Source organism: Vigna angularis, chromosome 8 (assembly GCF_016808095.1).
Source record: "Vigna angularis cultivar LongXiaoDou No.4 chromosome 8, ASM1680809v1, whole genome shotgun sequence".
Lineage (NCBI taxonomy): Eukaryota > Viridiplantae > Streptophyta > Magnoliopsida > Fabales > Fabaceae > Vigna > Vigna angularis.
In genome coordinates this window covers 1,513,761-1,525,571 of record NC_068977.1, presented here as the reverse complement: position 1 = coordinate 1,525,571, position 11,811 = coordinate 1,513,761, and the positions used below count along the sequence as shown (strand labels likewise).

General features: G+C 36.2%; 1 protein-coding gene across 1 annotated transcript; it reads left to right on the top strand.

Moving 5' to 3' along the window:
• Positions 1 to 8,207: 8,207 nt before the first annotated feature.
• LOC108343928 (uncharacterized) lies at positions 8,208 to 11,132 on the top strand. The gene is made up of 5 exons (XM_017582378.2): positions 8,208 to 8,805; positions 8,886 to 9,062; positions 9,273 to 9,705; positions 9,975 to 10,064; positions 10,144 to 11,132. Exons 1-5 carry the CDS (start codon positions 8,374 to 8,376, stop codon positions 10,920 to 10,922), a joined length of 1,911 nt encoding a protein of 636 aa, XP_017437867.1. The 5' UTR covers positions 8,208 to 8,373; the 3' UTR covers positions 10,923 to 11,132.
• The last annotated feature ends 679 nt before the right edge of the window (positions 11,133 to 11,811 follow it).

The window sequence follows — 11,811 nt, the reverse complement described above, 5'->3', positions numbered from 1 at the left end:
TCTAATTAAGTTCGATCTTTAGTTTGAACCCACTCAATTCGACCTTTAGTATGAGCCTGTAACACTCCTTCTTGAAGTGTTCCTGTTGAAGTGTCACCGGAAAAATTTTCAAAATATTCATTTGCTAACATCTAATAACATTATAAAATAGTAACTTCAAAGTTGAAAGAACTTATATTGTAATACAAAATTAAAACTTGAAGTTGTCTTAAGATTTCAAACCACAATATAACATAATTAAAAATACAAATTAAAAAGTCCTAAATGAGTTTTTCCCTCAAGGCATTCCTTGCACTAAACCGCTTCAGCTTCACCAAAACATCATTTACTTTCGTATAACAATACGAATTATACAATCATCGCATAAACACAACAAGTGGAGTGAACTAATCAAATACAGACAAGTCATAAGTTATAAATATACTCACTCACCAATCTTAAATATTCACATCAACACATCAAGAATTTCATCAGGGTATCATCGAGGTCATACTACCTCTATTGTAACCAACATGAGATTATAACTACACTAGTTAGTCTATTCTGTAAATCACTCAAATCCCAAGTGAATTTAATCACGTGTTGTTCTCTTGTAGCCTATCATGTAAACTGTAACATCCCAAAAATACAGCATTTAACTATATAATAGAATCGTTACATTTAATAATATTTCAGTTCAGTTTTACACTAGGAAGACGAACGTTCAAGGTCGAACGGCCTTACCTAAAGGCTTCAAATTAAAACTGCAAAGGATAAGTGGAAACAAGACCGAACGGTTTACAAAAGAAAATACCGAACGGTCGGATAAAACAGAACAGGAGATGACCGAACTATCACCTCACCATATTAATAAACTTAAACACTAGCCGAATGCTCCTATGGCTCGGCCTTCACTTCCACTTCTATCAAATTCTCTTCTTCCAGTGCATCCTCCAACAGCGAATCTCCATCTGCTCACATCCACACGGATGATCATTGCAATGACAAGACGGACGTACAAGGACGAGACAACACAAGGAAAAACACAGGGTAAGCTTATGTAATTTAATTCATAAATAAACATATAGATTAAACATTCCAACAAACAAGAAATTTCATCACATATAAACATACGAAAGCTCTCACTAGACTGACCGTCCGGACTGTATGAATCTGTGTAGCTACAAGCGTTCTTGCACCCGGGTGATGTAGTAACTGGGATACACTCAACAGCTGCCACCCGAGGTTAGCCCTATCCAAAGTACCCCTAAGGACTAGGACCTCCTGCCGTTTCCACACATGACCTACCCTCCTCTACTTGAGGATGAGTACTCACGGAACATCAGGATGAACTGCCAGCATTAGCATGCCCACAGTCATACTTTACCAATTTCCATATTCCATACATGAGTCATTCCTCCCTGGAACGCTCGTTCAAATTCCATAACATCTCAAATTCACATTTCATTCATCATTCGTAATTAAACATCTCGGTGATCTTATCTCTTACAACGATTTCAACAAACGTTAAAAGGACGAACGTTCAACCCGAACTTAAAACTGGGCATAACACATAGAGCGAGACCGGGGACCTTCAAAGTTGAGAATGGTTTGAGACCAAGGGTTGACATCAAATTTTAAGAAAGATAGCAAGCAAAATAAGATATTCCAAGGACAAATGGGACGAACGTCCATTTCAAGTTGAGTCAATTTAAATCAACTAACTCTTGAAAACACACTCAGAAAAATAAAAGACTAAACCAAGGACGTGGACTCTAGGGTGAAACCAATGAATAGGAATATTCCAAAACACGAAGGTTAATACTTAGAATTGTCTCATATGAAGAAACTGAACGTTTGTGAATGCTTAGTTTAATTGGGTTTAATATTGGACACTATAGTGAGCGACCCTGGAGAGTCTGAACGAATGCTCATATCAAGAAATTTAACTTAGAGAGATAGGACGAGTGCCTGGTGTACGACCAAACACTACCCAGCATGAGCGCTTGGTGTAAGACCGAGCACTAATCAATTTATAATAAAAGGGTTTGATAAATATAGCACTATACTATTGAAGTAGTGTTTACGAACAACAAAATATACAATTACTTATATACTTAGATTTATAACCGAACGGCAATACCTAACTGTGTTTGGCCGAACGCTCATACACAGTACTCTGAAGTGCGGACGTTCGTCATCAACTAGAATCCTTTCCAAATGAAAGAATCCCCTACCAAATCAATTCCACTAGAAAACCGAACGGTCAAGGACCGTCCAGTAACGTACGTACACACTCATAAGGGGAATTTCTTATCATAGTCAATATTATCAAATTTCAGTTCTTAACATATAGTCTCACCCATCTACAATCATACCATATTCAATTAATCATATCTTATATCATCAAATCACAGAAATCTCATACATTTCATGCATCATAACATAGCACCATAAATTTTCATATCCAAATCAATTCAACGAACGTTCATGCAACACATAGTCATATAAATTAAATTAATAAGCTTCCCTTACCTATGAGCGTGACAGAACGTTCCCAGACGCAGAAATACAATTTCACCACTACCAGTTTCCCTTCCGTCAACACTCGACAATTCCAACTACACCAAGTGACAATCCAACACTATCAGAACCACTCAGTTTGAAAATGATGATCAACATAGGAACTCAAAACTGTGTTTGCATGTTTAGGAAACGAACGACTGGGTGGAAAGAAGACTTACCAGATCCGTTTCACAAACCGAACGGTTTATTTGGAAGCTCCTGACGCCGGGAGTGCTTCTACGGTGGCTGAATGGAAATTAGAGAAGGAAAAAGGAAGTGTCTTCTTAGAGAGAAGATGAAGAGGATGTAGAGATAAGGGAGGGTTTTCTAGAGAGAAGGAGGAGGAAATGAAAGATCAGATTTTGGAAAGAGGGTGCATGCAGAGAGTGGAGTAGATTTCCTGAAAATCCAAGTTTTGCATTACCCTTCACAACGAACGTCCCCTCCTTCCGTCGACACCTGTTTTCCACTAACTGATTTTCGGATCCCTTTGCTTGACACCTGGCGTCAGTCATCTGAGTGTCAATTTCCCCTCTTGGCACGTGAATTCCCATTAAGCGATACATGTGTGGATTTCTTTTCCGGTTTTGGGTGCATTTTTAATGAGATTAGACAGGTGGGGTTTGGGTGCATACTTACGAGGTCTGACATAAACCATGACTACCAAATCAAGGAGACACAAGTCATCCTCTACACGCAGCTTCGGACAGGACTCAGTTCCCGTTCCTCACCCGTAGCTATCGGACTTATCGGTTTCTATCCTTCACATCCAGTTAATGGACACATCACTAGTCCTTCATACGCAACTATTAGACCTTGGATTCAAATCGTCCTTCACACGCACTTTCAAATCTATCTCTTCTGTTCAACAAGAACTTACGAGTAAAAACAGTGGTGAAGTGCATCCATTCACCAAGAACTATAATCAACACGAGTTAAAAACCTACGAACAAAACATATTTTCCTTTTCATCACCTCAAAAGAAGAAATGAAACGCAGGCAAAAGAACCATAGTTTATATCAATTTACCGAGATAAAGTATTAACCTGGTTATACACTAAAAGTCTAGAAAATAATGTCCTTATTAACCAACTATCATGATGAACCATTAAACTTAATCCTTCTCACGACTATCTAATTAAATCCTTACCTACTGTCCAAATTAAAAAGACTACTTTTTCAAGTCCGAAACCACCAACAAAATGACTTTAAAATTGGCCTACTCTCGGTACAAAGGATGCCACGTCATTTCTCATAAAACAAAAGGACAAGGTCTACCATGAGATGGTTCACGGCCAAATAACAAAATGGAGTAAGATATGGCCTTAGTCTCTAAAGAAAAGAAAGTCTGCAACGGTTCCTTTAACAATTACAATATAGATTAAGTCTATACATAAAACGAACAACAACAAAAAAGTAAAATAAAGGGAAAGGCTTACAATGTGAAAGGTTTTGATAATATAATAAAGAATTGCTTGGTAAGGTGCATTCAGTTTGTCATAAGTGAAAAGGCTAGAAGCCAAAATGTCAAGGACCTACACACATTTATATTTAAACTTAAGAGGTGTGCAAAAACAACTGCAAGAACTAAAGCTACTGGAATGTCAAGCTTGATATAAGAACTAAAAAATGCACCAAAACTTGAAAACTAAATCTGCAGTTTGGATTTTCCCACGGTCCAGATCAAGCTATACTGGAATGTCACATTATTTTGCCTTAAGATATCAAAATTTGGATTTGAAAAGCCTAGCATAAGATCACTAAAGAGATACACCATGAATTGCAAACCAAGTCTACAGCTAAGCTCACGGTTAACCACCTTAATCACACATACCATACCATGCATGAACCACTTGTATGAACTTATTCTGATTTACCATGCTAATTTAGATTAGTAGTAGGTTAAGTCTTTCTCAAGTTTCAATTAAAAACTGATGTTGATTCCAATTAAACACTACAGAACTCTTAAAGGGAAAAATCTGTAGTTTTTAATATGGTGACTAAAGATACACGTGAAATATGATTCTGCACTCAAAGTCCAAGAAAGAAAATAAAAAAAAAAATAAATAAAACTCTGCAGCTCCTAGCATGTGCACACAATATGGCTTTTCCCAACAAAAAAAGGTTGTCGTATGTTAAGAATTATGGGTCAGACTTGTACCATGTCCTACAAAATGAATAAGATACTAACTTATTTTAAACCAGGTACAACTTTTAGGCCAATTCAGTAACTTCAGTAAAGTTTCCATGACATGGTTCAAGAGAAAGAAGGAATTCTGCATCTAGTACACTCTCGCCACTTAGTTTAACAGGAGTAGGAATAAAGAATATCAAATGATTTAAAGCTACTCCCCTTGTATGTTCAACCATGAAAGTTCAGATCACCTCACGTTCTCTCCTTATTTTTCTCATTATTTCGTTAATGTTTGCTTAAGTTTTTCGTCAAGGAAGAGGCCAAGCCTTAATTTGATGGGGTCGCATCCCATGCAAGTTTGATTGCAATTAAAATACAGTATAGTCTAGGATGTGACTCTAGATCGTCTCTCAAAGACCAAATTTGTGGTTCGAGTTTTAAGCTAAATACGAATTGAGAAGGAGGGTTTATAGTGTTTTTGTGATTTGAATTTTGAAAGATTTTGTTGTGAAATGCAGATGACAAAATTAAAACTTAAACACAACCGAATATAATTAAAGTCATTAAATTACATGAAAACATTAAACTAATCACGGTAACAAATAAATATTCATACACAGTTCACGCAATGAAATTATAACGCTTAGGCTTAAACAGAAAATACACAATGCTGTAAAAGTAAATGTTCAAGGTGTGTATTACAAATTAAAAAGCTTGGTCGAACAATTAAAAACAGCGAAACAATACAGAATGCACAATTCATCATCAATTTAAATAATATGTAGGAACAGTAAATGTTCAGAAAAACATACAACATCTTCCTAAAGAAATGAAATTTGAAATTACAATTGCTTCTAAAAATCCTCTATGGCCGTGACAAGTTTGCTTGGTTTTCATTAAAAGGAAAAATAAAAATTTGGAATAGAATCCCACATCCAACACCGTGGCTTTCCAATATCCATATCAACTTGATTTTACAAAGAAAGCATGTGCCTTCCACTTGTACGTACTCTTACCTTATGAATTAACACTTCTTGTCTTTTTCTTAAATGAAAAGCAAATGGAATTGTATTCTCCACATTACCTAACGTGCACACCATTCTAGCCATGAAAAGACAAAATCAATGCAAGAAGAGGTCTCACATGCTGGACTAAATACTAATGGATTTTAGAAGAAAGATGTTTGGTTTCTACCAGAAAAAGAAAGCTTTCTAATTAAAAGAAAGAAAACACTCCAAAATAAAATTACAAAGCTCTCTAATTCCAGTAACAACTTCCACAAACAGAATCCAGATTACAGTTTATAGAATACAAAGATGAATGTAACAACAGATGAACAAAGCTTCAATAAAAAGGTGTACAAACCAGATGAACAGACAACAAGAATTCAAGCAACATCATCCTCCATTCCAGCAGTGACGGTTTTCTCTCTTTCTCCAACTATGCCTCACTTTTCTCTCCAGCCAAGCCATGACCGAGAGCTATGCTCTCCTTCTTTGCTGGACCAAGTTGCTGCCCTTCATCACCGTGCACACCTCTTCTCTTTGCTGCTATGTTGCCATGGAGCGTTCCCTCCAAGCTGCTGCATCCATTCTCATCACCACTTCCTCCATGCGCTAACTTCTTCTTTGTTGCTGGATGCTGCATCCGTGAGTGCCTCTTCCCAACTGTGACCAGCTGCTATTGCTGCTTCTAAAGCAAATCACCGTGTGCACTCCCAGCTCCTGGAATCAGCCGTGAATGAAGCTCTCCATGGATGCATGTTGTTGCTGTTTGAAGGCTTCTTGACCTCTCCAAGCTTGCTGGATGTTGGAGCTGGACCGTGTGAGTGAAGTGCAGCTCTCCTTGGACGTGTGGGTATCTATGAAAAAACGTTCAAAAGCAAAGAGAAAGCTGGTCAGTAGTGGCGGCTGGAAAATTCACTTCTTAATTGCCAAAGTCCTTTTGATGTCCGTGGCTTAGTGTGGCAGCTCGACTTCTCCATGGCAGCTCGACTTCTTAATTGCCAAAGTAAATTCTTACAAAATTTACTTCCAAATTCATTCTCACTTACCTCCAAATCTACTCAAATAAACAACAAAAAAATTTATCTTCAAATCCTTTCAATCACTCTTCCCCAAATTCATTCAAGTGAAGAAAATCTAAGTATCGGGTATTCTCAAAAAGGAGGAACCTATGTTCCTCAAAGTCTCCCCTAGCTTCATTTCAATGTTTGGCTTATGTTTTGTCTCTTTTGGTATATGAAGCCAAGAATGTCAAGGTGCTATGGTGGAAAGAAGAAAAACGACTATATATGTGGGGAAAAGGAAAGATTTTACGTCATGGAGATGAGAAGGACAAAGCAACGTGTACACTAGTCAAAAATGGATTATTTGCACATAAAAAAAAATTCTAGAATATATTGGAGGTGTATTGTAGAGTGTAAAAAAAATACCTACATTCCATTGTAATTTATAAGAATGAGTAAAACAATATAATCACATCTTAAAAACATAAGTACACAAATACTATTATACAACAGGAAATTATTATTAATTGAATTTTACATTACTTGCAAAATGAAGGAAACAATTTATTGTATTTATTTTGGGTTTTACACAGTTCACTCGACTCGTACTTCGACGGCTTGTATTTCTACACGAAAAAACTCACCATCTATGCGACACGACTCAGCTCTCTAAGACATCTTAGTTTAACCTTCGGTTCGAGTCGACTCGGGCTTGACCTTCGACTCATAATAACATGGCTCGACCTTTTACTCGAGCTGATTCGACTCGACCTTCAGTCTAAGTCGAATCAGTTCGACCTTCGGTTTGTGTCGTCTTAGCTCAACCTTTGATCTTGGCTAACTCGTGTTGACCTTCAACTAGACTGACTCATCTCAATAATGACTAACTAAACTCGACCTTCGATTTATGTCACATCGACTTGACCTTCACCTTGTGCCAAAATGGTTGCATATTTAGTCTGTACAAACTTAGTTCAACCTTTGGTCTGAAGTGACCTAACTTGACCTTCAACTTAGGTTAACTTATCTCGAACTACAACTTATGTCAAATTGATTTATCTTTCAACTTAGGTCGACTCGATTAACTCTTCCGTCTAAACTAACTCGACTGAGTTTCTAGCCTGAGTTGACTCAATTGAGCTTTTTAACTTAGGCCGACTTGGTTTTTACATACCACTTAATATCAATGATGAAACAACACCTTAAAATAGTTTTTCTCTATATTTTTGGGTTTTTACACATTTTAATTTAAATATAAAAGTTTGAAAATTTGTAAAGATTATATTTATTTTGTAAACATTGGATTTAATAGCTTTTTTTATGTAAAATATTTAGTGCAAATAAGTAAAAGTTGTAAAAGTATTTCTATAGAAATATATAATATTAGTTTGGTAAAAGAGTTACTCCAAATATTCACTCTAACATGTTTCTGACTGATAATTTAAAATTTATTTTACCAGCTAATAAATTGTTTTTGTTGATAGTCTAAACATCATCACATGAAATAACCTAAAATTTAAAATAGATTATTTCAAAAAACTCTTACAAAATTTATGCTTCATATTTATTCTCATCCTTTGATTACGACGAATGAACATTGCCGTTAGTGACTTTTGGGGACATTATAGTACAATTTTGGAAGCTCTAGTAACATTATTAAATTATTTGTGAAGTTGAAAGCATTCAAATGCGTGAGAATCATTGGATTGTTGACGTTGTTCTTAAGCATGTTGCACGGACACTCCAGCTCCACTACTGCATTGCATCTTCGCTGTTCAGAATCTCTTCTCTCTTTGTTCCAACCTTCATTCTTCTTCGGTCGTGTTTCACCAAGAGCAAGAGAACCATGTCTTTCTCGCATTCACCTTCAGAATCTCAAGCTCAGAGTTCTCAAAGCACTACTGTAATCCCCCCACATCTTGTCAAACGAATGCAGCAATCAGAATGCTTCAATTGTCACCAACTTGGACATTGGTCTTCGTACTGTCCTTCCAAATCCCCCAATTCTAAACTCGTCTCACCTTCTCCCAACGCTGTACAGTGCAGTTGTGGGCATGGCGCATGCGAAATCAAAACCTCACGCAGTGGGAGGAACTTCTATACCTGCCCCATCAAAAGTGTACGCTTCTAACACTTGCAGTTTTGCATCTTTCTCTTGTGATTATGATTTTAAAGATGATGTTGGTGGTTATGTTAAAGGGGGTAAAATGTAAGGACTTTGTTAAGTGGTGCGATGAACCTGTTGCTGAGAGAGATTTGCAGCCTCCAATGATAAAGTATCCTGAGTGTGCGTGTAAGGCTGGAGTTTGTAGAAGAGTTAAGGGTGAAGAGACGGATGGAGGTTTTAAGTACTATTTTACTTGCCCTGTTAAACAGGTATGGTTCATGACCTTTATTTTCTGATTGATGTTATGGTTCTTTTTTGTGTATGTGTGTGTTATTGGGTTTTTGGGGAAAGATTTATGTTTTGTAGCATAAGAGGGATGATATTGGATTTTTGGTGCCTATAAGCTGTTTGATGTATATGGCAAGTATCCTTTTGGGTTATCTTGAAAATGTATAATTGAACTGATAATTATTATATAGGGTCATGGATCTTGCGGATACCGTGTTTGGGAGGATGAGATTAAACTGCTTGATGGAAAAAGCATTGTTCCTACCCAGCGAAGCAGGCAAAGGAGTCTTCATGATTTTTGGGAGGAATGCCAAAATGATGAAACTGATAATGAGCTGGGAAGTAAACTCAGTGAAAGGATGAAAGTTACAGACTATTCTGAGGATCCCTTGGCTGTGCCAGACAAAGAAGATGGTGGTGCAGTATTAACTGTAGCAGATTCGAATCGCAATGGTTTTCCAGATTTCATGGTTGATGGTGATGATTCCGAGTTTATAAACTCGGTTTCGTGGGATACTGTTGAGGAAGAAGCATTTCTATCACTATCTCAAATATCGATACCTTCAAGGATGCGTTGGCGACAAATTATGTTTGAGAGGCGCATTTCCTCCAATGCTTCATTTGGTAATATTTTCTTTCTTTCATTTTTCATTTATGTTTCAGCTGCAACTTTTGGAGCAAAGTTACATTAGTTTGATTATTTTTACTTGATTCTTTACAAATTCAATCACAGGTCATCATTGTTACAATCAGTTTAAGTTTGAACTTAAGAAATTGGATTGTGTCATGTTTGAAAGCAGTTTAATCATATTTAGTCTTAAAACTCTATTTGAGAGAGAAAACCTGTGATTTAGTCATATTTAGTCTTAAAACTCGATTTGATCTTATTGCAGGTTCTTGTCGAATGGGTTGGCTTGGCCGTCTTATTTTCTTCCATCCAGCTCAAAGCTTGAATCTCCCCACGCCTAAGCCATTTTTCTGCTGTATAACTTCATCAGTTTTTTTATGTGTTTATGTGCACTTTGATTTAGAATTGTGGTTGATTGTGTCTCATCCTTACAGGCATTTTCCCATCCTTTAATCCAATAATTGTCCCTAAACAGAGGAATGTTTCTGATGGTCCTTGCAACAAGCTTGCTATAAAAAGTGTTAGTCAACAACATGCCCAACTTTCAACTGGTTGCCATACTGAGGCTTCTGGACATGTAGTTAGTCCCAGCAAATCACCAGATGGTGAAAGAAAGTCAAAGGCATCAAGGCATAGAGAAGTGATCTTGTTCACACAGCAACAACTTCTAGCTGATCTAGAAACCTTGGCTCCTCATGAGCATGAGTCCATGAAAGAGGCAGCAGAAACCACTTTTGCAATATTAGATGTTTTACAGGTTGACTACAAAAAGTTTTCTGATCATGTCTTGGACTATATCAATTTTGCATCATCAATTGCAGAAATAGATAGATCCATGGAAAATTTCCTTACTATGGAAGATCTCAACAAATTCTTTGAGGAGGAGAAAATGAGATTAGCTCAACTCCAAGATGATCATGTCAAGACCAAAGCTTTGCTTGAAGCATCAAAAAGACATGGACAATTGCTATGTGAACAGGTCTCTCATCTCGAGGCCATGCTCAATGCAAAACAAAATCAATTAAAGTTTTGTGAGTTGGAGACCTTAAAGATTGAAACTCGCCTTGGTCATTTGGAAAGGAATATATTGGCGACTGACATAACGCTGAAGCAAACGAAAATGGCAAAGAAACAAAGTGAAGAAAGACAGACAAAGCAAATTGCAGCTCAGGAAGTTCTGCAGAAGGCAAAACTTGAATTGGAAAATTGGTAACTCAGAATTGAAGTGTATATATAGCACACCTTTTGTGAATAGTGCATATATTTAAGCTCACTGTTCTTCTTCCTGAGCTGTGTAAGATTGTATCAGGTGTTATAATTGCAGGCTTTTTGTTTCTAACAGTGACAGTGTAATAATTCATCCTAGAACCTTTTATGTTTACATATGCTTACTTTAAGGTATCTATTTGTTTAGGCGAGTTCATACTCTACTCTTGCTTTTTGGCATATTATTTCCTTTGGGTTTTCCTGATGTCATTACTATAGAAGATGACAATGCCATTGCAACAGATTAATCAGATTATAGCAGATAAATTGTCGTTAGTTTGTGAAAGCTTTGCCGATTATCTATCCAGATGAACATGATTTTAAGTTCTTCATTGCCATATATCATCTCCCCATCATCATCTTGATTCTAGTGGTTGGTGTTAGACTTTACTAAAACTTTTAAATTAAAAGTGATAACAATTTTTCTTAACAACTATTTTGTTTGTTCTTCCCATTAATTTTTCTGGTTGCCATTATTTCACAATTTAGTATCTAAAAATGGGCCAAAATCATGTGATTTCGAACAGTGTGGTTGCAGTGTTTTTATGTTATTTTAAGAACGTAACTTATAAAACAGAAGCGAAACCTTATTTTATGATTTTTTAATAACTTAAATAATCCTTATAACTTTAATATATTTATATTTTAATAATCAATATATTAGAATTTTTACAACAAAATTATTCTTTAAATTACATAAACAAAATATTAAATTAATATAATTTAACATATAGAAATTAAGTTATCAAATGTTTTCACACTTAAACTTTTGCATTCTTAGGCAAAATCAAATCTAAACAACCTATACACAAGACTCATACTAGCCAAATAAGATG